General features: G+C 35.8%; 3 protein-coding genes across 3 annotated transcripts; 1 reads left to right on the top strand and 2 right to left on the bottom strand.

The window, feature by feature from the left end:
* Positions 1 to 4: 4 nt before the first annotated feature.
* Positions 5 to 7137, bottom strand: LOC132116584 (potassium channel subfamily K member 4-like). The gene is made up of 8 exons (XM_059525455.1): positions 7134 to 7137; positions 5859 to 5967; positions 5482 to 5681; positions 3931 to 4101; positions 3622 to 3782; positions 3249 to 3435; positions 1353 to 1495; positions 5 to 1018 (listed from the first exon to the last, which is right to left on the bottom strand). Exons 1-8 carry the CDS (start codon positions 7135 to 7137, stop codon positions 446 to 448), a joined length of 1548 nt encoding a protein of 515 aa, XP_059381438.1. The 3' UTR covers positions 5 to 445.
* A 10301-nt stretch (positions 7138 to 17438) lies between these two features.
* Positions 17439 to 20015, top strand: LOC132116739 (protein RD3-like). Its single transcript, XM_059525612.1, has 3 exons — positions 17439 to 17556; positions 17727 to 18022; positions 19366 to 20015. Exons 2-3 carry the CDS (start codon positions 17727 to 17729, stop codon positions 19667 to 19669), a joined length of 600 nt encoding a protein of 199 aa, XP_059381595.1. The 5' UTR covers positions 17439 to 17556; the 3' UTR covers positions 19670 to 20015.
* A 1330-nt stretch (positions 20016 to 21345) lies between these two features.
* On the bottom strand, positions 21346 to 27329 carry LOC132117274 (syntaxin-5-like). The gene is made up of 11 exons (XM_059526443.1): positions 27275 to 27329; positions 26352 to 26568; positions 26178 to 26248; positions 24165 to 24220; positions 24021 to 24091; positions 23818 to 23934; positions 23674 to 23730; positions 23502 to 23583; positions 23321 to 23418; positions 23117 to 23238; positions 21346 to 21505 (listed from the first exon to the last, which is right to left on the bottom strand). Exons 2-11 carry the CDS (start codon positions 26547 to 26549, stop codon positions 21346 to 21348), a joined length of 1032 nt encoding a protein of 343 aa, XP_059382426.1. The 5' UTR covers positions 26550 to 26568; positions 27275 to 27329.
* Between the last annotated feature and the right edge of the window lie 19 nt (positions 27330 to 27348).

Genomic DNA, 27348 nt, shown 5'->3' with positions numbered 1-27348 from the left:
GTAACATTAGTATCAGTAACATTAGTATCAACGTGTCATTCCTTTATTATATTGACGTTAGGAAAGAAACAAAAGGCACACAGAATAAATCATTCATTGATGGTCAGTGTATCCATAAACAAGTGATCCAGTCATGTACAGTGAACGTCCAGTAGATGGCACTAAGTGTCTGATCAACATGGCCTTTCTGCACATCAGGTCGCTTTCTGATTACCCAATACATGTTCTCTCACTCATGCTGAGGGGTCCACGATTTGACCATTTCTCCCACCACCCCCTATCATTTTAGGCACATGGAGTTCTTTTTTATTGTCCCAGTAAAATCTGAGAATAATGTCATGTGCATTCCCAGTGGAGCACAGCATATCCTAAAGCGTGAAGTTGCAAAACTATATTCCAAAGAGGATTTTCTTAGGAGCTACAAACCCCATGAACATCCTGACACTCACAGCTTTGGCGTAAGCGGATCTTTCTGCCTAATGTCTCCATTTGGCGCTTTATTCTCTGGTTCGTTTGGACTGGTTTTGGGGGTCTTGGGTTTCTGTTGATCCCTTCTCAAGTTTCTTCTTTGACGTCTCCTTCTGGGCCTGTTTGTAGAAGCTGGGTTCGATTCTGGTACATCCAGCAGGGGGTCCAGGTGAATCTTCCCGCTCACTGCATCTGAAGACTCGTCGATGTATGCAAGATTTTCCCCAAAGTAATCTAAGGGCTGAGAGAGGATGGGATCTTTGGGCATGGTGTGGACGCATTCTGGGACGTGTTCTGTCTGGGTCACCTCCGATTCGGACTCAGAGCTGCTTTCCGACTCATCCGATGAACCCGAGTAGGAGCTGGATTCGGATTCATTCTCCTCTTTGCCATCCTCTCCAGTTCTAGTCTGACTGCCATTCTGTCTGTTGCGCCTGTGACGCCGCTTACGCCTGGTGCGCTTGAAAGGATCTTCAAATTTGGGGAAATCCACAGACATGTTCTGGATGTTCTGAGTGAAGTCTGAGGCATGTGCTCTCAACCCCTCCATCTGAGAGCAGAAAGTAGGCCAGGAGAAATGGAAAGGCTTTAGAGTTATGGAGAGATTTGTATGTCACCATGAACAGAATGACTGAGATCTAGATACAGATTTTAGGTTAATAGGAGTTGTGATGATGAATTACAGGTATGAAGAAAAATGGAAGGAAGGTTATCATGAAGATAGAAGGGGCGGGAATTGAGAGATAAGTTAAAAATCCCATTTGAGCTGCAGTGTTGAGTTTGACCAGGGAGTCTGACCAGGCACTGACCTTATTCATAAACTCCATAAGACTTTTGATTATATAAAAATGGAATTAGACATCCTGATTCAATCATTGGCTTACCTCAGCTCGAGTTTTTTTGATAAGAACCAGGATCCAGTTCCCAATCATGGAAAGAATTGACACAAAGTAGGCCAATCCAAACAAAATCCAGAACCACACCAAAGGCTTGTACCAATGATCATGACCTGCATCACCGCTATTACCTGATGGACAACAACAAATGCACAAACACATAAAGAGTAACTCAATCAAATTACAGTTCACCCAAAAAATGAAAGTTCTGTCATTATTTACTCACCCCCATGTGGTTCCAAAATTCTGTCGAACACACAAGATAATCGATGTTACATTTGTTTTTGTCCACATGATGAAAGTCAACGGGACCCAAAGTTTTCAAGCTCCAAGAAGGGCATAAATGAAGCATTAAATTAATTCAGTTTAAGCCTTTATTCACTGTGAAATGAAAACACTCATGCACAATAAGAGAAAAATGGTGAGACAAACCTCAGAGGTTTGATCAAGAACCAAAGGTTTGACTCTGCCTATTGGTTGTAGTCTGTGTATGTGTGTTGATCAAGGTTTAGATTTGATTTGCAAGTGAATAAAAGCTTATTTTGATGTATTTATCGTACAAAATGATGATCTGGATGCAGGTATCTTGCAATATACCAGTCAAGTTGTATGGATTAAAGGGATAGTTAAACAAAAAAAAAAAAAAATTTGTCAGTTGCTCACCTTCGTGTCGTTTCAAAGCCTTAAGACCTTCATTCATCTTTGGAACACAAATTAAGATATTTTTGATGAAATCCCAGAGCTTTCTGTCTCTTTATAGACCACAATGCAACTGACATGTTCAAGGCCCAAAAGATAGTAAGGACATTGTTAAAATAGTCCATGTGACATCAGTGGTTCAACCGTAATTTTATGAAGCTACAAGAATACTTTTTGTGTGCAAAGAAAACAAAAATAATGACTTTATTCAACAATTTCATCTCTTCCATGTCAGTCAATTCTGCACATTCATGAGAGTAGCATGACACGTGCGTTTGGTGCTGTTGACGAAGGAGTCGGTGTTCTGGCATAGAACACCTTTACAAGCAGAGGAACGCACACATGTTTGTAGTACTGTTTTGAACGTGTCGAAGACCGACAAGAAAGATAAAAAAAATTGAATAAAGTTTGCATGATGTCACATGACTATTATAATGATGTCCTTACTACCTTTTTGGACCTTGAACGTGTCAATTGCATTGCTGTCTACTCAGGGTCAGAAAGCTCTCAGATTTAATCAAAAATATCTTAATTTGTGTTCTGAAGATGAACGAAGGTTTTACGGGTTTGCAATGACATGAGGGTCAGTAATTAATGACAGCATTTTCATTTTTGGGTGAACTTTAATTGAATGCTACCTATGTGTGCGTTTTTGCTTTTTTTTTGACAAATGTTTTTGGATCCATTTACTTTCATAATATGTACAACAGCTGAAATATTCTTCAGAATTTTAGTTTTTTTGTTCAGCATACATGTTTGGAACAACATGAGAGTGAGTGGATGATGACAGATTTTTGGGCGAGCGTCACCTTTAAGTGTGTTTCTTAGCATTGCAAGTCGCTTTGTAGTTTCAGTTGTGGTATTTGAAGACCAAACCAAAATGTCCTGTTAAATAATACAATGCAAGCAACGGTGGATTCAAACCATTGCCTAAACATCAATCCATTAAATGCCCACCACAAGATTACTGCAGTGGTTTGTTTTTTAATGTTACGTTTCATGGAAGAATGAGCACAGGTTAAATGAGGTCTTCGCTGAGGTTTAACGTTTTCTTGAGAAAGAGACAAGACAGATGTTTACAGGTTTAAATCTCAGTTTCAATCAATTTGATTTCGAAATAAAGTACAAGCTATTTATCAAACTGTTGCAAGTGATGAAACATTTCAAGCTTTCAACCAGTGGTACCTGCAACATAGTCTCCAAAGCCCACTGTTGTGAGAGTGATGACCACAAAGTATGCAGATTCTAGCAGAGACCAGTTTTCAACCTTCTGGAAGACTAAAATTGGCACAAAGATGAACAGAACACAGCCCAGCAGGATGGACAGCACAGCGGTGATGACACGCACGATGGTTGGGCTCACCTTCCACTTCTGAATGGAGAAGATAAAGAAAACTGAAGGAAAATGTCAAGAGAAGCTTGATATGAAACTTTGTGACAAAGGTTTACAGCTCCTTGATGAATAAGAGCCATGAAAGACAGTTTATAGAAAAACTACAATGATATTGATTAAAGATTGTCTTGTAAGTTTATGTTTGTCGTCTTCATATTTTTTTACCCATAAAAGAGCTTCAACTTTAGCAGTGGCGTTGCTCAGTGATGTCCCCAGACGGTCTCCTACGGCACCCAACAGAAATCCAAACAGGGGAATACCCACCAGTGTATAACAGATACAGAAGAACTGACCCCACTGTGTCTTTGGAGAGATGTTTCCATAACCTAGACCACACACAAACACTTACATTGATCTGATGGCAGATATTTTTAGACATCTCACAGTGCCAGTGATCCCCAGAATGCAGATGCCAGGCCAGGCTCTGGCTTTAACATGCAGGTATGTTCAGCCAGTGATATGGGAGTCCCATACCGATCGTGGTTATAATGGTGCCACAGAAGAAGAAAGCGCTGGCCAGGTCCCAACTGGTACTGAATGTGGCATTGCTGTTGGGGTCAACTCCAACACCGAGAGCATCTACCACCTGCTGTATAGAGACAATGGAGTATAGGGAAAAAAGATTAGATATTAAACGCAGGTTGACTTAACATGACAACTGATACAAGTCAATGCTGCAAGGCAGTAAAATCTAAGTTTTCTTAAAGGTGAAGCATGTAACATTGACAGCTAGTGGTTGAAATGGAGTATGGTGGTCAAAATTCAAAATACTGGAGAGGGTTGTTTCTCCTGACCCCTCCTTCGCAGTCTTGATGCTCAACCAGGTTGCCAGATTGAGGACACGCAATTGATCCTTCGCAAAGACTCACCCCTTTAGCTACTGTTGGCATGCCTGATAAGCCATGGTGCTCTCACACTACACATCATGTTCTCACAGTGAAAAAAATACATTGTGGGTCAAAGAGGACACTACCAACACACCAACAGACAAGGCAAAGCAGGTTACTTGTGCGATGAAACAGTCTTGGCTTTCAAATTTGGTCATATTTATGAAATGTAAAAAATAAATATAATTTTATGGTTCTTTAATGTGTTGTGACCAGTGTTCTGTTTTCTGTCAAATGGTAACCTGGGGTGTCAAAATACTATTGAGTACACTGGCAGTGGGCAGAATCACACAAACCAAAACAAAACCAGACATTCCGACACAGAACGCACATTTCAAAGTAAAATAGCTGGCTGTAGCATTGTTCTTTAGAGAAACTGTGTGAACTTACCGTGTTTCCTAAATATCTGCAAACATATTGTGGTATTTTTATGCTTAAGCGCAGTCAAAAACATTACATGAAGCACCTTTAAAGCTAATAGTTTACTCTAGGACTGATCAGAAACAATCTAATGAAAATAATTGATTAAAGGAATTTTGATTAATCAATGGCTGGTTGCATGAAATACTTAACCTCTTAGGGCACCTATTAAACAAAATTCACTTTCACACGTTGTTTAAACAAATGTGTTTAGCAGTGTGCACACAGCCACCCATAAGAGCCCCTGCCCCTTTAATCACAAACGCTAAAGTGTCCTTTATGTCAGAACTAGTGCCCCAGGACTGTGATTTATACCGATTGGGACTCCCTGAAACATGATTTCTACTGAGCGGGGACTCATCTGAATTCAAATTATTAATCTATGTTTTATGTAACTGACTTGAAAAATAATATGGCCTAAATTAAAGAAAAAATTAGATGACTAACTTTAGATTTTTAGATTAGTTTTAAAAGCTTTTAGTGTGTATAATCTATATAACATTACATGCATTCATAATATCTGTACTGGTTTTACTAAGACCTTATGTTTTTTTTTCAATGTATATACATTTTTTAAAAAAAAATCTGAATAATTGCTTAAACAGCTAATGGGCTAATGGATTATAAATATAATGATAACTTGCATCAATACTTACATCTATTAGATCGGATAGATTATCAGGGTTTACACATGTGTAGCTGTCCAAGAACTTCTGACGGGCGGCTTGCAGCTCGACATGATGGGTTTCCTCATTTGGAGCCTCCAGGGCATTGAACACCAGAGCCCCCATAATTAAGTACAGGAGCACCCCAATGAGGACGAATATAAGGGTGAAGCCATGCATGGCTGAGCGTCTGCTGGAGCCTGTCCGTTTCTTGTCCTTTCCGCTGCTGGTGTTGGTCCTCTTGGGGACAAGACTGCAAAACCAGCCGAATCCATTAAAGAGAGTTGCAAGCACTTCATGGTGAAAGCTTAAGTGTGACCACAAAACAACTTTACAGAAGATATTTTATTTTATCTAACCCATTAAAACTGCAGTATCAGTGTTGGTCTACTAAAATTTCGACCTAGGACAATGACCTTCAGCCACAAACCTGTCCTTTTCCTCCTCGCGTTTCCAGCTCCGTCTATGACAGTTGCTAGAGTCTTCGGATCCGTATCCACATGCAAACCCCTCGTCTTCGTGGTCTGATTGAGGGGACACTGAGGTGTTTTAGATAGAAATATTAATGAAAACCCATACAAAAAAAAATAAAAAATACTGTCAAATAAAAATAAAGAAAATAAGAACAAATAATCTAACAACAAGCAACAGCACAAATAAAAATAATAGAGCAAAGATACAAATAAAATAAACAGTGATTTTCAGTTTTTTTTAGATAGGTCTAACAGTTAAGTATACAGAAATTCAATAAAGTAATCAAATGTAAAATAACACTGCATATGAGACAAATTAAAGAGTAATTCTTATTAAAGTTACAAAATGTATTCAATCAAAAGCAGTGAATGATCCTTGTTTTTTTGTTTTATTAACATTAAAGAAGTGTTGTCACTTTAAAGGGGTCATATGATGAGTGTTACAAGCTCTTGGTGCATAAAGGAAAAGTTGCAAAGACTAAAATCTCAAATCCAAAGAGATATTCTTTATCAAAGTTAAGACTCTGCCACGCCCCCCTAAAATGGCTCATTCAGACACGCCCCCACATGTCCATGTCACTATGTGAAAATATTTGCGTAATGCTGCCCAAATGTTCAGCACAGAAAGAAGGCATGGTTTCAGTAACCACAGTTAGATCGCAGAAACAATAATAACGACTTTATTCAACAATTCGTCTCCTCTGTGTCTTCCCACATCACCATAATGCCATTTTGGAAAATACGAGCTGAACGCAGGCAGCGTACGCTATTCTGTGTCAGTCGCACCACAAGGATACATTTTCTATGTGTATTTACACTTTGATTTGAAAGAAACAGAAGAGTGTGTGATGTGGAGAGAGACAGAGGAGACGAATTTTTGAATAAAGTCATTATTTTTGTTCTTCTTGTACAAATAGTATTCCTGTTGCTTCATAGCGTTACAGTTAAACCACTGATGGCAGATGGACTATTCTGACGATGTCTTTTATAATTTTCTGGACCTTGACAGTGTAATTTACTTGGGAGTCAATGGGACAGTCACAAACCTCACGGTTTTCAACCAAAATATCTTAAATTGTGTTCTGAAGATGAACAAAGCTTTTATGGGTTTGGAACATCATGGGAGTAAGTCATAAATGACAAAATTTTTATTTTTGGGTGGAGTATCCCTTTAAAGTTATAGTTCTAAGGGTTCTAATGATTTGTCCTTTTTTGTAAGTTTGACAACTCACCCATTTCACCCACGGATTGCACTAAACACTGCTGAACACTTATGCTACACTGTTATACAAACTAGACAGGATAGAAAATGATAGAAAATATCTAAAAAAAACAATCACACGTTTTTTTTTTATCTTCACTATACCGTGCACATATGATATTAACCTCCTTAATAATGGGTGTTCACATTACACTGTCCAACACCAGTTTATTTTTGACGAACAGAAAGTTCAAAAGATCATCATTTATTTAAAACAGAAATCTTTTCACATTATAAATGTTTTTTTTTTTATATTTTATCAATTTAATGGATCCTTGCTTAATTTATATATATATATAAAACTGACCCCAACAGCAGTTTGCATGTTGTTGTTGTTGTGGTTTTTAATATTTAATAAACCACACATGAATTATAGAAGTCTATTTTAAGTCCCTTTGATGATTTAAAGGATTTGTCTCCACACTGTCAAGACATTAAACAAATAAAGCCCTGGTACCCAGTGTAAAACTGCTCTGAATGCTTTCCTAACTCTAAACAAAGTGGACAGTGAAGAGTTATACTGACAGGAATCACACTGAGGGCCAGGTGGCTCCTGTCATGTCACAAAGGTTGCACCTTCACAGTCACAGTCAAACAAAACTCATCTGTCTTCTGTTATTTACTGAGTAACAACATCAGACATTTACCAGCTGTTAGACAAACAATAACCTAATAAACAGGACTTAGAGGTGAATTTGGGACATGAGGACTCAACGATTCACTCTCAGAACGACTCTGAATATGATTCTTGTCAATACAGAAGATGAGTTCAACTATATGCGAATCAAATTACAGAAAGTGTGAGTAAAAAGCACTTTAGAGTCAGCGAAGGCTGTGTCAGATGTGAATAAATTATGTAAAGGATGAATGAATAAGAATTACAGCTGAGCAGTTATTGATTATTACAAAGAGTTGAGGTTGACCAGGTTTTTATTGTGCATAGGGAACTGTGAGAAATACTGTTGTCATACTTTTTTTTTATTAAAGCAATAAAACATTCATGAAACTGTTTATAATTGTTTTTTTGTTTTATTAATTTAACTTATATATAATCACACCTATGTTCATAGAATTATCAAATAAAAATTTAAAAAATATTGTTTTAGATGATAAATATGAATAGTTATTAGCAAATTGTGTGCATTAATAACATTAAAAAACCCTTTAAACAGTCTTCTCTGACCTGGGACGTATGAAAATATAAACTTACTGTTCAGTTCTTAAAATTTGGTGATATTGAGTTTGAAATTTTAATTTACAGGACAGAATTTACAAAAAATATTGTCATTCATGATGGTTTCGAAAACTAACACAAAAATTCCTTGTGACAACATCACATAATATGCGACTAAATTATTTAGCAGTTCTTATATTTTTATTTTATAGTAGCTATCAAGAGATATTTGTAATGATATCCGCTGTGAGATGTACTGAGGTCAGTATTTGTGTATTTACGAGTGTGTGACTAACTCTTCATGTGCCTGTGAATGTGTGTGTGTGCGTGTGTGAGCTCTGAGACTCTTCAGATGCCAGGAAAATGAAATGTCTGTGGCAGTTATTGGGTTTAGAGTTTGATTCAGAGCTCTGGAGGATCTGCTGACTGCATAGTTGCAAGCTCACTATAAAAAGTGGTTTGGTGAACCAGCAGATACAAAGACATTCAGGCAATTAGATCTACTAATTAATCAAGCTAAAGACAATCTCCCCAAAATATACATCAGCACATGCTAGTTTTAGAAGATTTCACAGCATTAATGTCCAACTTCCAGTGCATTTCATAACAAGTTTATAACAAGTTTATAACAAGCATTCACGCCTTCTTTACTTGTAGGTAGAAGTATGCATAATTGCATATTTGATTTGACTCAGCACACTAAACTTATAACTGAAAATCTAAATAATTCAAAATATACACAACATACAGCATTAGTAAATCACTTGGTATGAAACTTCCAAACAGACCATCACAGGATGTAATAAACTTCAATGCAGGACCAACATTTGCTTAGATTAACACTAGAATGACAGAATGAATCAGGAACAGATTCTTACACACAAGCTCTCAAGCCCATCTCCCACCTCAGAGCAGACAGTCCGGCATATCCAGAGCACTGCAGCCACAAACTGCAGGATTCCTTCCAGAGGATGTGTGTGTGAGAGAGAGATAGTCAGAGACTGTTGCTGAGTGCCCAAAAATGAAAAGGTACTCAATCAGATGGAGGCAGAGCTGAGAGAGTGAGTATGCGAGACTGGCAGCATGTTTGTGGGCTTTGTGAGTGTGTTTGTGGGTGTATGTGTGTGAGGGTGGGATCAGCGAAGCAGGGAAGGGCTACAGTAAAGGATGGTGAAAGAGAGAGAGGTGAAAAAAAGAGAAAGGGTGGGGCTGATGCAGAGATTCTGAGCTTGATCCGATAATTGGTCTTTCCCTTCGGATCATTCTTTTCCCGGCCCAGTTTATTCCAGTTTAATGTAATGGTTTCACCATAATAATAATAATAATTAAAACTATATGTGTGTATGTGTGTATATATATATATATATATATATGTATATATATATATATATATATATATATATATATATATGTATATATATATATATATATATATATATATGTATATATATATATATATATATATATAAAGTACTGTGCAAAAGTCTTAGGCCACTAGTATTTTCAGCAAAAAACAAAACAAAAAGGTTTTAAGTCATTTATTTGTATGTTTTGCTTTAGTGTGTCAGTAGGAAATATCAGTTTACATATCCAGACATTATTTTTGCCATTAATTGTAATAGTCCAGTGATATTTTTGTTTTCACAAGGAGTCTGACAGCAGCCAGTGCTCCACACAGAGATCTGATCTCGTCATCATCAGTCTGTCTGGAACAACACGAAGAAACAGAACAAACTGAGACAGACTCAATCCAGAAGAACTGTGGCAATGTCTCCAAGACACATCAAGGAACCTGCCTGCAAAGCTATGTGAAAAACAATGCGCAAGTGCACCTAAAAGCTTTTTTAACGCATAGTGTGGTCACACCACATGTTGATTTAATTAGTTAAGTTAATAGAAGTTAATTAATAAAATCTATTTCGTGTGCCTAAAACTTTTTTTAGATTAACAAATAATCAGATGTCACCCAAACTAAATATTGGAAACAGTTGTGCTGTTTAATATTTTATTTTGGAACCTGTGACACTTTTGTCAGGATTTTTTTGATGAATAAAACGTTTATTTAAAATATAAATGTAAAAATTATACACTATAAACATAAAAATATACACTATTGTTCAAAAGTTTGGGGTCAGTACATTCTTTCTTTCTTTTTGAAAAAGAAATTAATACTTTTATTCAGCAAGGATGTGCTAAAAGATACAAAGTTACATTAAAGACTTTTATCGTTACAAAAGATTTCTATTTTATATAAAAGCTGTTCTTTTTATCTTTTTATCCATTAAAAAATCCTGACAAAAGTATCACAGGCTCCAATAAAATATTAAGCAGCACAAGTGTTTCAATCATTGATTATGAATCAGCATGTTAGAATGATTTCTGAAGGATATGTTCATACAGAAAAGAGATATTTTAAATTCTAAAAATATTTAACAATATTACTGTTTTTTCTGTATCTTTGATCAAATAAATGCTGCCTTGATGAACAGAAGATACTTTAAAAACATTCAAAATCTTACTGATCCCAAACGTTTGAGCGGCATTTTATATAAGTCCTGTCAAATGATTAATCGTGATTAATTGCATACAATTTGCTAAATATATGTGTGTGTTCTATGTATATTTTATTATGTATATATAAATACACACACATACAGTGTATATTTAAAAAATATTAACATGTATTTACATGTCTATATTTATATTCATATAATTTATATTATTAATAAATATATTTAATATATAAACATCAATCATGACGACTCTCGAAAGATTTTAGCATGGTAATGGTTATGACAATATTTATGTATTTGGTCTTGGAGATACAGATCTACTGCACTGCTGCTGAATTGCTGCTGCTGTTGGTTATTGCTGTAGTTGTCCAATGAATGCCCAAGTGGATGCTAACCAGCCATTTAAATGTAAAGCAGCAAGCTCATTGGCTGCGTATGCAACATGTACCAATAAGCTTGTGCCAAGTTATTTAATGCTGTGAATATCATCAGTTACATTATGCCCATAAGCCTGCACCATCTAGTGTTTTATGACTGAACCATACATACATATGTATATATATATACACACACACGTTTGTTTTTGTGAAAAGTGGGAACATCCCACAGGCGTAATGGTTGTTATACTGTAGAAACTGTATATTCTATGGCCCTACACCAACCCTAACTCTCACAGGAAACTTTGTGCATTTTTACTTTCTCAAAAAACTCATTCTGTATGATTTATAAGCGTTTTGAAAAATGGGGACATGTATATATATATATATATATATATATATATATACGCACACACACAAATATAAATATATAGAATCTGTTTACACAAATTATTACACACCTTCATTTATTTTTTTTATCTTATCTTCATTTCTATATATCTACATGTGTGTGTATTATAGTATTAAATGAATATTTATTTGTTTTTTATATGTATTGATATTCATGTTCTACAATTTTAATTCATTTTAATTTATACATTTCTAAAATCTATTTAAATTTATCCAGCTTTATGAAATATTTTATTATAATATCATACTATTAATGAATTAACACTCACTAATAAATGCTGTTTGAAAAACAAATCCAAAAAAATCTGCTGACAGGCAGGAGATAGGCAGGTTATAATCACAGCAGGCTTCTCTGGTCACTCCAGATATTATATTGTTTCATATATTTCATTACCTCCCCTTTATTGTCTCTCATAGTCTCTCTCTCTCTCTCTCTCTCTCACTGAGAGGGAAGTGCACTACTGCTGAAATATACAAAACCATCTTTTCAGTCTCCCTTCCCTTGTATTTCCTCTCCTTCCATCTCACGCTTCCCATATGCTTGTTTCAGTATCAGAGCGATTCACGCTAATGTGCAGAACTTATTGGGAAGTGCAGCTGTAACATTGCATGGCTCTCTGTGCTGTAGAAAGATATTCATTCTTGTCAAAAACAATTAAGGTTTTGTCTCTGAGATAAAAACGAGAGCTCGAAGCCAAAGGGGAAAACACCAGTGTGGAGTAACATTAATACACTACAGCCATCACCAACAAGGCCATTACATAACCAGACAGGGAATCCATCAGTAAGTCTGTATTATTCATGACGATGTTTTCACAAGACTATGAATGTGTCTGCTGCAGAAAGAAAGCAACACCATTGCTAGTGCTAGAGATCTCTGCATTCCTGTTCCTGGCTCAGGCCCAAAAACACTCTCACCCTCACACCTTAAAGCTTGACTTACGGGGGACATCAGCAGCTAGAGACTGTGTTAACAAGTATGGGAGAGAGTATCCTCCTGTGGGCAATGAGATAGCGTAAAGAGCGAAGTGTAACATTAGCACTCATTTGGAACTCATTCAACAGACAGAGACGTAATTAAATGACTGCTTATGCAAGTTAACTGTCTATTTGTTGACAGAGATGTTTTCACTCAGGCCATTGAGTGACAGTTTGCATGTTCATCTGAGCTATTTTATTGTATCTGCAGTAGGTGCAAGAGGATTTTATCAAATGCAGATGAAAACGGTGGTTGAACCTTTGATGCTGATGTTCACTAAAGTTGACAGATGTTTCAAAGCCATTTAAATTATTTAGGGTATGATGATGTATCCGAAACACCAGGCAGGATTACCTTTGCTCTTTACTCAAATCTCTATATAAAAGTCTTATTTATGTTTTCATGAAGGCTTAAATTGAAAACAGCTGTTGAAATTGAAGGTGCACCAAGTTCCTCTGGAATATCTACACCAATTTTCTATTGCAGTGGACAGATGTTTAGTGTCATATAAAGTTAGTTAGTTTATTTATTAAGCATTAAAGGTACAAATCCACTATCATAATTTTGTCAACATCTTTAGACATGGCCTTTTGCCATGGTTACAATAATAATATAAACAAACAAAACAAATCCATAAGTAATAGCTCATATAAATTTACTTTTACCTACATCTGAGCTGTGATGTTTTAGCAACATAACAATACTATTTGAAGTTTTATGAATATTTTAATTATTTGGGTATTTTCTGTTTTCTTTTATTCGTTTTTGTGTGTGTTTTTGTCCTTTTTTTTATTATTATTATTTTCAGTTAAATCTATAGTTTTTATTTATTTTTATTTCAGGTTTGGTTTTAGCTAAAACAAAAAGACAATGAAGTAAAATAATCTAAAAGAAAAAAAGTTTAGGTTTTTATATTTAACTTTAATCCAGTTATGGAAATAAATGTTTTTTTATTTTTTTATTTTTTTACAAAATTAACAAAAAAACTTTATTTACAAATTGTTGACATCCTGACATCCTGAACTGACAATCAACAAGCAGCTCCTTTAACTAACCATTTAAAAAAAAAGAGAATTTCCTACTGAGAAATACGACATTGACAAGTCATTTTTTATTGGGGGGGGGGATTATATATAAATAAATATGATTATATTCTGGTTTTGAATTAAAAATAAATATGAATGTTTCACCCTGTGATCGAATAATACCTGCATCCCATTATTAAACAGTGTAGTCATCTCTTTGTCAGCACAAAGTTTGCAATTAACTGATATAGTGCTGCTGTTTACACTGGGCTAAGTGCCATCTGTGCTGAAGATGAAATACACTTGGCTTTTACTCATTTTAACAAGACTTGGACTCTTGCTTCAGCAAAGACCATAAAGGTCTCTCTGTCTCAGAGGAGAATGATTTTTTCCAAACACACATGAATAGTTGAAATACCAGCAAATGTGCACCACTAGACCAATCGCTCTGCTGCTGTCACATATTAATTCTGTTTCTCAAACAACATACCTAGATATAGACCTCATATGCCATCTGATACATCTACACCGGGACTTTAATTCATTTTGCACTCTGTAAATAGACTGTTATACCCACTTTGATCCCTCAGTGTAATTTGTGTGAGAGGTTCAGGATAACTTCAAAATGTTGGCTAGGCTCCACAAGCAGTGGAGGACTTTTATTACTCAAAGGCAAGCCGGGGTAAATCAGACCCGCTTCCTGAGCAGATGCATATGGGAGATTTATGGCGACAACATATGCTGGGGATAAATAATAAAAAAAAAAACTGATCAGGAAGGGAGGGGTGTTTGTTTGTTGTAAGTCTGATGGAGACAATAAGGTTATGTGGAAAAAGTTAAAAGGACTGTAAATAAATGAACAACTGAATGAATAAATATTTGTATATTATTTAGTATATGTGGGAGTGTCTAATTGCTTTTGACAATGCCTCATTTCTATTATGTTAGTCCCATTTCATTAGTTACATATGGTGCCCGGGAGGTGACATGGTCGGTTCACTTAGTTGTGTCGTGGCCACTACATAATAACTCGTGAATGTGATAATATGTCATGGCCACAAGATATTAATTTGTGGGAATGTCATATTAACTCGTGGGAACATAAGATTTTGTCATGGCCACGAGATCATTTTGTTTAGGTAACGACATGCTTACGTCGTGGCCTCTAGATGCTGTGTTGAGGGAATGATATCCATTTCGTGACCATAGCAACCCGAGATTATCAGAGATGGACTGATTAATATCTTATTTTGAATTAAGAAATTATTGTATTATTTATTATAGAAATTATTACATTATTAAATTATTATATTACCCATAGGCCTTGGCTACCGGACAGTATTATGTGCAATAGTCAGCATTCAAATAAAGTTTATCATGAATAAATGTTACATGAAGTGCATAATATAAAATAGGCCTACAAGAAAACATTTTTATCTATACTACAGTCTTGTAAGTACATTAATTGATCGTTTTTCCCCCTTAATATTTGTATATTATAATTATTATCAGCCTATTATTATTGGTTATATTTTTATATTCATTTATATAAATTTTTCTCCTTCATTTTGATCTCTTTATTTAACATTCTGAATACTTTTGTAAATAATAGCCTACTGTAAATGCTTTACATGCCAGAAAAGCTTTGATTATGCTGCCTGGATTTCTTGCTGGAATGCAGTTTAATTTTAACATTTATTTCATTTTATTTTAGCTAACTAATTTACCATAATTATAAATACTATAGTGTTTCGTTGAGGAATTAATCATTTACATAGTTTAATTTGTAAATGAAAACACAACATGCTCATTTATCATCACACATGGGCATAAATACAATCATAAAGTCAAAACTTTATTGGCATAATTGTCAGGCGTTTATTTAAAAATATATGGCAGGCTAGTAAATACTAGCATAATTATGCATTACGTTAACTAGGTAAAGCAATACACAAATTGAAAGGGGAAATAAGCATATATAACAATAAATATAAAAATATAGCTCTAATAAGTTAATGTAATAATAATAATATACAAATATTAAATTAAATGTTTAATGTTAATAACAAAACAAATTATCCATCTCTGATAATCCTGGGTTGCTATGGTCACGCGGGTTTGTTCATGCATTAAAAATAAAAAATGTGTAATTCCCTCAACATAAGAAGTCATGGCCACAAGAAATGAATGGCATTCCCTCAACATAGCATCTTGAGGCCATGACATAATATCAATTTCCCATGAGTTAATATGACATTCCCACAAATTAATATCTTGTGGTCACGACAAAACTAAGTGAACCGACCATGTTATCTCCTGGGCACCGTAGTTAGAAGAAAAATTACATTTACCTAAAGCAGCATACACAAATAACTTTAATTTTATTATTATTGTTTTTTACAGAACTGAAATAGACATCCCTGTGAACTTATTTAGGACAAGCTGTTTGGAGAATTTTAATAATAATAATAATAATAATAATAAATAAAATCCAAATCCTGAATTTCTTAATTGTTTTTTCAATAAATTTCTTATTCCATCTTTTGAATAACAGAGAAAATGCTCATTTCATGCAAAAAAATTTTATTTTATTAATTCCTAAACACACATTTCCTTCCTGTCACCTAAATCGGAAAATCCATGCTTTAAAAATGCTACTTACTTCTTTTTCTCTGGGTTGAAGAAATCATTATCAGTTTCCTTTTTCCTCAATAATGTGCTTTGATATCATTTTCACATTAAAGTCCACACTGAAACATTTATAGTATGACAGAGACGTACTAGCACCTGCAAAAAAAGTAATGATAATACCTAACAGAGGGTTTTGAAGAACGGATGAGAGAGGAATCGCTGGTTTAAAACGTCAAAATTGATTGAAATCTAATACAAGGGTATTTTAGCAGGAACTGAATTTGCATAAATGGAAGTGGGTGTTAAAAAAGCAGATGAGAATGTGGATTGAGTCCTGTGTCCCATTAAGAAAAGCTTTTAAATAATAAAAAAGTATTTTCATTGTGGTTTTTAAAATGATTTTTGAGCAGTCAAGCAAACAAAACATCTGCTGTATGCACATTTTAAGTAAACAAATGTACAAAACTTTTTTAAATCCATGAATAATTTAGAAGGTCTCCATTTCTTATCCATTAAAAACACACATTCCTGGACTCATTCAGATATGACAGGAAGTTCGAAATCATTGGAAAAAATGGAGCTGAGTTGGCTGTTTGCTCATTTCTATAGACTGAGAGACACATACGGAGTGGCAGCTCTTTCCTGAACACCAGTACTTAAGAACTCTTACATTACACATTAATCTAATCCTAGCAATTTCCCAGGGCTTTTAACAATAGTGAGGAGACAGGAGGCCAGAGAAAAAAGTGAGAAGTTCAGTGGATCATAACAAGACAAGAAGTTAAATCAAATTTAACATTGATCTCCAGCCTCAAAGACTGAAAGTCAAGTTCTGATAAATATTAGTATTTATGTCATCTGATTTCATATTTTGTTCGCCTACAAAAGGACAGCAGGGGGCCTTAGCATTGTTTATTAATACAGGATTCAGATCTAATTGTGTGTTGTGCAACCCTTTAAAAAGAGTAATCCTACTAATACAGAATATTTCATCGGAATGGCTAAGATAGGCATCCACCCGTGTGGTTTCCGTTCGAATTGGTTTGCATGTTTGGAAGTATAGCTTACTTAGACAGTTGTTATTTTATTTTGCCAGTGATGAACCACTGAAATGTGGCTTTACTGTAGATTATAATCATAATAAGGGATTATCTTTAGCCCTTTATCTGGTGTTGAGACGAACTGCCATGTGGTAAATACAGCGCTCCTGTGTAAATATTTCAGACTACGTTGATGGAAAGGTCCATTGAGGATATAACGAACCCTCTGCTCATCTAGGAGAAGGTAAGTGCCATAACTCTTGAACCATATTTGGAGAATGTCTTTTATGTGGCTTTTATTATTCATGACATATTTTGGGACTAGAGTAGGCTAGGCCTTCTCTGTCGACAGCGGTTGTTGGTGCACAAACAATCACTGTGTATTTGGTTTATTGTTCACTGTTACCATTTCAGATGTTCCTCTGGTCATCAGTGTTCTCCGGGGAACCCCAGGTTCCTGGTCAGCGCTCGCCGGAGGAGCTGGTGATTAACATGCTGATGCTGGAGCTGGGCTCTTTGCTGAAGCGCACGGAGCGCCTCCGTCAGGAGAGGACGATGGAGAACCGCAGGCGCAGCTCCTCCGTGGATTACAGCTGGCTGGCTGCACCTCCACATAAATCCCCCTATGAGATTCCAGCTGGGGAGATGCTGGAGCTTCAGGACCTGTGTGCCAAAGTCTCTCCCTCCCAATGCGGCCCCCTCATCCTCAGGTAGGCCTACGTCGATAGTAGGTTAGACTTTAGTAAACAGTACCTCAGATCTCAGCAACATGCATTCACTTTGTGAATGATCGATTATTTTAAGTGGTGCAGATTTTTTATATATATATATATTTTTTTTTTTTTATTCAGGCGGTTAACTATATGAACAGAGCAGTCAATTTTTATTTGAAGTAGCCTACTCCCTGAGATTTTTAAGGTAACTGGTCTGGTAAGGCTTACGGTTAATGGTCACATGACATGCAGGTAAGCAAATTAAATATTTAATCTTTTTTTGTAAGTGTTTATTTTGATTGTTACATTACAATTATTTATTTAGATTTTACATTTTATGATTTAATTAATTATTAGCTTTTCATTAAACTCATCTACCCATGCTGTTTATTCATGAACCCCACTGTGGGAAACCCTTAAATAAATCTAATGTTTTACGTACTTCATGCTATTAAAAACAATGAATGTAATATCTTATAATTTATTTCTCTTGGTAGTTTTATATCAATATGGTACAAGATTTTCCTATTTAAATCAATGTAATAAATGAGTCTGATTATATTACCTAAAATGTGTAATTTCATGCATTACATTGCTGTCTGCCTTTTTGTTCATGTATTTTGGAATCAGTAATGGACTACAAATTGCTACTAATCTATCCAGCACTGGAATTGACTTGGAACAAAAGTTTTGTGGTTACTATTTAACTTTTATTTCAAAAGTGTTTAAGCAGCATATAACCTCCCATCCTTAGTGTCACCATACCTACAAAAACACACACACAAATCACATTGGCATGCATCGAAACATTTCTGGTTACTGAAATGTTAAATTGAAAAAAGAAAAACAATTTTTTTTGAAAATCATTTCTGTGGTAACCTCCCCTCATGACATGAAAACACATAAAAAAAATACTAAATTATACTAAAACAAAATCACATTGGCTTAGACGTTTAGACATTTTCCACCAAATTTTTGTAGCCACAATTTGTCCTAATCATAGACTGTATTAAAACAGGTCTTAATATATATATATATATATTATTATTATTATATTCTGAATTTTGAAAAAAATGTCTATTATTTTATATTGCACTATTTAAAAGCAGGCCACCGTTTTTGTCAAATCCTTTAAAAGAAAAGATCTATAAAAGTATATTTAAAGACACTCAAAAGCTTGCCAACATTAGCTAGTCAAGGCAAACTGTTGTAACGTTACTCCAAAACATTCAGAGTAACTGATATAGACAGTGATGTTAGAAAAATGCATGTTTAAAAAAAAACTAGGGCCAAGGGGAACTGCATCTTTGAACAATAATCTTCTTCTATATTTGGTTTAGGCTGAGGAAAGTTGTGACAGAGGTAGAGCCAGAGGTGACTGAGGTGTCTCGCCTGTTTCGTTCCGTTCTGTGTAACTTCCTAGACGAGGTGGAGGAGGAAGAAGCCAGCGAGAGAGCACTGAAGACTCGGGCCAGCCGCAGTAAGAGCATGTCTGTCATCAACCCGCTGTGGAGCAGAGTCACAGTCAGCCATGAAGCTGAGGACCGAGCCGAGGACGACGAGGATGAAGACAATATCCACACAAACAGGAGGATCAGGAGCATGCCTGATATCAGTGTAGTGGAAGAAAGAGCGCTGACCTGAACAAGCTATGTTTGGAGTAGAAAACTCTTTATGATATGGTCTGCACACATATTATTTTAAAGCATTGCTTGTTTCCCAATTATAATGCAAGAAAGCTTAATCAGCATTACACTCTTAAAAAGGAAAGCTATTAATGGAGATTTTGCAGTGATGCCATAGAAGAACCATTTTGGGTTCCACAAAGAACATTTTTTTTTCTTAGTGTGAAGAACATTTTAATAATCTAAACTTGTTTCCATCTCATCTGCAATGCGGTTTCAGGTACAAAGCTGGTACCCTAAGCTACAAAAGCCAAAAGGTACATCTTTGTACCTTATTTACCCCTAAACGGTACATATTAGTACCTTTTGAAAGTGTACTGGCTCAGTGAGTTTTATACCTTTTTTCTGAGAGAGTGGAAACGTTCTGTAGATGTTAAAGGTACTTCACCGAACCAGATGCTAATAAAGAACCTTCATTTTTAAGAGTGTGTTGCACTTTTTCTCAATCAAGCAGCATGGTCTTGCTTTTTCAATATCATGAAGCTTTTGTTCAGTTCCCTTCCATCATATGTGGCATATTTATCAAATGCAAGATTTAAAGATTATAGTTCTAAAATGCCACTTTTGTTCTTTATTTAAAATTATCAATTTTAATTAATAATCTTATGAATTTTAAGTAATCAGTTAATACATATGCTACTGTAAAAAAGACAAATGGCAACAGACATTACGAAGAAAGCATACGATTCAAACTTTTCAGTTTTTCTATTTTACAGTATGCATTTCACAAATGGTGGGTGGGACTTTCCCCCAATCTCAATGTCCAGTTAAACACAAAAGGGTGTATTCTCTAGAAAACACCATTTGAAGTATTCTCATGGACCCACTGAGACATTTCAAACAAGCTTGTGAAGGATGGTTAAAACACCCAGTGAAATCAAAAATAAATCCTGTTTGAATTGTGTTTAACTTTCATGATTCACAGCCAAAATTTGTAAATGTCCACTAGCTCCAAATACTTAATTCTCACCTGCTGAACCTGGAGTCTACACAAGTTTTGTAAAAGTGGTAATCAATCCCAAAATCCAAAACCGAAAGAACACATATTAAAATATCTAGTCAGTCATCATAAAAGTGTAATGCATAATTGTCATTTGAGATGGTTTGGTGGTCTACTGCAGCAGGCAGAATATAAGATGAACCACTGCATAGTCTTCTCTAAAAGAAGATTTAGACAACAGAGAGAAAAAATGCAAATGCATAATAAGGTCTCAGAACACATGGATGTCTGAAGGTGTGTAACATGATTAAGATCAATCAGAAGTGACACAGAATCTGTTAAAATTGTGGTTGTTTGTCCATGAGACGACTGCTGGCTTTACTCAAGGATATCTCTGTAATCTGCATGATTTAGAAAACCAAAATAAAGGACATGATTTCAACAGTTGACTGTGCAGATACAGAAACACATCAGATTGAAATTTAAATGGACAAACTGTTTTAAATCGACTACAAACTGATAAACGCTCTGTCTATGTAGTCTTAGGGATATTCAGGAAGAAGATCACTAAAAGAGCTCAGCGGCCAGTGAGGACAGAAAGAGCAGAGAGAAGAAAAAAAAGAGACCGAGAGAACGGCCCCTTTCATTCCTTAAATACTGAGAATCCCCGATTCTTTAAATCTTAAGAGTGGACGTCAGGTCATGAAAACCACAAAGACAATGAAAAAAAGGATGAGGATTAGGAACATCTTGATGAGCAGCCAGCGGTTGTTGGACACAGACTGGAAATATTTGAGTATCTCTGTGTGCGCGAGATCCACGTTCAGCTGAGTGTCCTCGACATTAGCATCAATTCTGTCAGGGAAGAGAGAAGTTGATGATTAATGTAATATCTTTTGAACGGTAGTGTATGTCTCAAGATGTTAAAGTGGAGTCAAGATGCTGGCCTATTCAAAACAACCTTAATCATTATTCTGCCAAAACAATTTAGAAAACCATTTTTATGACACTGAAGAAACTGCTGGCTAACTGTTATGCGGAAGTAAAAGTGATGATTACACTGGCAGAGAACCTTTCATTATGGTCTTACACAGTGAAGACCAAACCACAAATGGAAACAAATGGGAAAAAACACACTTGTTTATTGATTAGACACTGAAATAGAAAAAAAAAATCTGGTGCTCGAATCTGACCTACATTACAAGTCATATTTATTTACTAGGGTTTATCATTTATTACGGTTTTGAATCAGCTTTTATTCTTATATTTTCAGATTTCATTCAAATTTTTTTAAGTTCATTTTTAAATATTACTATTTAGCTAAATGTATTTTTATTTAAGTTTTCTTTGGGTACAAAAAGTATTCTTGTAGCTTTGTAAAATTATGGTTGAACCTCTGATGTCACATGGATTATTTTACTGATCTACTTGCTATGTTTTTCTGGACCTTGATCGTGTTAGGATCCTTGCTGTCTATGGGAGGGTCAGAGAGCTCTCAGAATGCATCGAAAATATTTTGAAGATGAACGGAGGACTCGTATTTTCCGGACTATAAGTCGCACTTTTTTTCATAGTTTGGCTGGTCCTGCGACTTATAGTCAGGTGTAACTTATTTATCAAAATTAATTTGACATGAACCAAGAGAAATGAACTAACAGAAAACATTACCGTCTCCAGCAGCGAGAGGGCGCTCTATGCTGCCAGAGATGCTGCTCAGTTCTCCTGTAGTCTACACTGAGCAGCATAGAGTGCCCTCTCGCGGCTGTAGACGGTAATGTTTTCTCTTAGTTCCTGGCTCTAAATAAATGCGATTTATAGTCCAGTGCGACTTATATGTGTTTTTTTTCCTCGTCATGACGTATTTTTGGACTGATGCGACTTATACATGTTATATATACTTATATATGTTAGGGGAAGTCGTGGCCTAATGGTTAGAGAGTCGGACTCCCAATCGAAAGGTTGTGAGTTCGAGTCCCGGGCCGGCAGGAATTGTGGGTGGGGGGAGTGCATGTACAGTTCTCTCTCCACCTTCAATACCACGACTTAGGTGCCCTTGAGCAAGGCATCGAACCCCCAACTGCTCCCCGGGCGCCGCAGCATAAATGGCTGCCCACTGCTCCGGGTGTGTGCTCACAGTGTGTGTGTGTGTTCACTGCTCTGTGTGTGTGCATTTCGGATGGGTTAAATGCAGAGCACAAATTCTGAGTATGGGTCACCATACTTGGCTGAATGTCACTTCACTCACTACTCAGGTGCGACTTATAGTCCGAAAAATACGGTAATGTTTGAGGTTTCATTTTTGGGTGAACTGTCCATTTAAGTTTAAACTTTTTTTATGATATTTTACTCAGATTTTATTTTAGTTTTATTTCAATTATCCAAAATGACTTTTAATTAGTTTTGGTAAACAATAACAACAGAAATATAGAAATGGACATAAAATACCTCCTCATGATCCTTCCTCACCTTTGTACAGTCTCTTCCTGTTCTTTCACCATATGAGCCAGCTGCTGAAATATGGATCCCAGCTCCACAATGGTGGACTCTATATTCTGCATCGTGTCAGCACGGCTCTGAATGTATGACTCCTAAACAAACACAAAAACAGCGATTCAAACTTACTTAAATCAGTTGCTGTAGATTATAAAACAACGGATGAACAAACAATACCCGTTCACTGATTAACTGCATCTGCTGACTGGAGCTGAGGTCCATATCGATAGATATATCCATCTTCTTGGAGTCGTCCTGCATGAGCACCGAATTGTCTGTTGAAAGAGGACCGAAGGGGAAGAATAACTACATGAATGTGGACAACGTCTGCTTTTTTCACAAGCAGAGATGTTCTTACTGAAGCTGTTGGCGTGGAAAGAGGAGGGTGAGGCAGGAGTCTGAGAAAATTGCTCTTGCCTGCTTCTCTGCTGCTTTAGGTTCTAAACAGAAATAAAACATGATTCAAATGTTAAAAAACTGATCAGGAACGTAGCATGATGGATCTAACACTTAAAAAGTAAACCAATTACCTCTGTTCTGACTTCCAGGACTGACTTGAAGTCACTCGACATTGACGCCAATTTGGACTACAAACAGAAAACAGGTTTTAATTTCAAGAAGAAGCCCACTACTAGACATCTTTGTGATTGAGCGGTAAGGCCAGAGGTTAATACCTGTAACGAGACTACGATGGTGTTGGAATGCGTCTGAAGATGTCTGCCATTCTGTCCACCCCGTGATTGGATGAGTTCCTGCAGGCCAGCTATCTGCTTATTTAGACTGTTAATGTCCTGAATGAACACAGACAGATCACAGGATGAAATGGACCGACGGGATAATGTGTCCTCGGCGAAGGGGAAGTAACAATCACCCTAACCTGCTTCACAATGTAAGTGAGTTCATCAATTTCAGCTGCTTTGTCATCAAAAAGGGACTTTCTTTTGGTGACTGCAGGTGAAAACAGGTTGAGTTAGACTTTAAAACAGTCCACAGTGGTACATGTGTGAGAAGGAATACTTACGGATTGTGAGCTTCTCCAACTTGGCAAAAGTGTTGCTGAGGTCTCTTCCAATTCGCCTGTTAATAAGACGCAGTCAATATCTGTCATAAGGCCAAGTCGATGAAATAACACAGACCATTAAAGCTTAAGTAGGTCTGAATAAATTATAGGTCAAATGCAGCGTCCCGGTGCCAAGACTAAACCCAGTTGCAGGAAAAAGTCTGTAAACCCTCTGGATTTTCCAGGAAATTGGTCAGAAAATTTGATTTGATCTTCAACAATAAACAAACAATAGACTGAAGTATGTGAAGCTTCAAAAGCTAACAGCAGTCAGGAGTCAGCTGACCTGGAACGCAGCCAGACACTCTGCCCTTTAAAAATCATTCACAGATTTGGTGTTTGACATTTGGATCAGTCACATGATGCTCATTAGTTCATTTTTATTCAGACCTATTAATGTACTGATAAAAGAAAATACAATAAAAATGTAAGTCATACTTAGGAAACTTTTTAATAAAGTCAAAAATGTCAGTGTAATGCCACTGTTGTGAAAGCATAATGAAAATTAATTCTTGAAAAAGAAAAACCCGAAGCACTAACAATCAAATGTTTTTGAATGTTTTTGAAAGATGTCTCTTATTCTCACCAAGCTGCATTTATCTGATGAAAAATACAGTAAAACAGGAATGGTTTGAAATATTATTACAATTTCATACTTGTTATCTATTTTAATATATTTTAAAATGTATTTCTTTGATGGCAAAGCTGAAGTTTCAGCATCATTGCTCCAGTCTTGAGCGTCACATGATCCTTCAGAAATCATTCTAATATGCTGATTTGGTGCTCAAGAAATGTTCCTTAATATCATTCATGTTAAAAACTTGTTTTGCTTGTGTTGCTTAATATTTTTGCAGAAAATGTGATACTTTTCTTTTAAGATTCATTACTCAAAACAACAGCATCTATCTAAAATATAAATCTGATGAAACATTTAAATGTCTTTACTGTCACTTCCCTTGCTATATTAATGATTCATTTCTTTAAAAAAATATACTGACCCAAATATTTTGAACAGGGGTATATATTTAACAAAATTGCCAGTGTAAAAATATAATGTTATTTAAGAATTAATAATTCATGATATTTTTAATTTATAATCATTATTTTAAAAAAAAAATGCTTAAAATGGTTTAGACATGTATTTAGAGTATACTCTACTATTATTTGTTACTTAATCAATATGACATTTCCTGAATGCATAAACTTTCTCGATATTGTTTAAATTTTTGCTTTGCAAATATACGCATTCGTTATTATCGTTATTATGCATTTTCCTCATCATTTGTTTACTTTTCTTTTTGATTTTATTGCGAGCATACATAATTGTATTTTGTAACACACTCTGAGAGTAGGAAATACTTCTGTTTGATTTCATCTTGATAAGTCAGTTAACATATCGAACCAAATGTTGATTTATTGTTTTTACCTGTCTCTTGTATAAAAAGCATAAATTATTTAATTAAAATGAATTTTTAAAGAAAATTCTTACTTTTCTTTTCATAGGCATTTACAAAAAGCAATGCCTGATGTGAACCATGTCTGGAACAAATGAGATCTCCGAGCAACTAAGATTACGAAATGTTGACTTGCATGAAGCTGGAAAGCCACCTTTAACTGAACTGAGACACTTCAACATCACCTAAAGAACCAAACACTCCAAGAATATTGTAGAACTTAAACAGTTACATTTACCTTTTCATCAAGGTCTGAACCGCAATAAACACTGGGTTCATTGAGGTTTAGTGACCGAAGCCTTATCAAAAACAAGCATTCACATATTATTTCCACCCTGTGTAAATAAAACCAAATTATATGCACATATCAGTATGTGTGTGCTATGAATTTAAGCAGAACATGCATGGGTATTTCTGTTAAATATCTGAAGATCAGATCAAATCAAAATGTTCAGAAATCCAGGTAAATCACATTATTTCCCCCTTTAACTTTATATGAGCGACTGAGAGTTTAACTTACTTCGCCAAGAGTGTGAATTCACTCCGCTGTGTGACTGCACTGTTGAGAGCTCTGACAGGTTGTGCTCCATTCTGGAAAAGAGCAAGAGAAAGACTTCAACACAAACTCCACTACGAAGACTATACTATTAAACATATTAGCCATTCGCAAGTTACTGGACAACAGTTGTGGCACCTGTCTCCCCTGCAGGGACTTGCACGCCGACTGAAACTCGCTGGTACGGTCTCGGCAGGACATGCTGAACGTGTCTATGACAGGGGCGATGGGTGCTAGGACAGCCAGGGGGGTTTCCAGCTGGGACTGGGTCTGAGACAGTCCAGTATACACCCCATCCTGACTGCTTCTAGGACCGTGACGCCGTCGTGTGTTCATGGATGCACCAACTCATCACCTTATAAAGAGGAAAGAAATCACAGTAAAAGTGTGTTAACAGTAAAACTCCCTTACAATTTTACTTTCATACTTCAGCATTAAGTGAAAACAGGACTCGGGTGAAGATGCATGTAGCTGTGTCTAACAACTTAAATAGTGTCTAGGTCGGGAATGTACCTATGATATTCAAAATAAGCTGGTCTTCATATTTATATATTGCATTATTATTAATATTATTATTAATAATAATGTATCAATTTTGAAAACAGTTGTGCTACAGCTAATATTTGTTTAGAAATTGTATAATTTGTTTTAGGATTCTTGATGAATAGGTTCAACATAACAGCTTTTACTTGAAATGCTCATCTTTTGTAGATTATAAATGTCTTTCCTGTCACTTCTGATCAATTTAGTTTAGACAACAACTGCTGTTGTCATCTGCGCAATGTCATTTTAAAAAACAAAAATGCAGCAGTGTGGTAGTATGTGTTCTGCGTATCTTAATTTGTTTTTTTGTTTTTTTGCAAAGATTTTTATACTCTTTGTGAAATCCAGCTCTTTTTAGCTGCTAAGCTAATTGTGTAGTTGAATATATGGGCCTAATGTTTAATCGGTCAATCAATGTGAAGCGCCACACACGTCTGAATAAACGAGCTCCGTGGATTTGTGAAGTGAAGGGGAGACGGCAACATGTGAGCTGAAACATATAAAGATTCATTTCTCACCACTCTGCCTCTCTGATGTGCAGGTTGTGACTCAAATCCGGGTCTCTGAACACAAACATTGACGTCACTGCCAC

Source organism: Carassius carassius, chromosome 36 (assembly GCF_963082965.1).
Source record: "Carassius carassius chromosome 36, fCarCar2.1, whole genome shotgun sequence".
Lineage (NCBI taxonomy): Eukaryota > Metazoa > Chordata > Actinopteri > Cypriniformes > Cyprinidae > Carassius > Carassius carassius.
The sequence above is the reverse complement of the archived record's forward strand: the minus strand, read 5'-3'. Positions and strand labels throughout refer to the sequence as shown.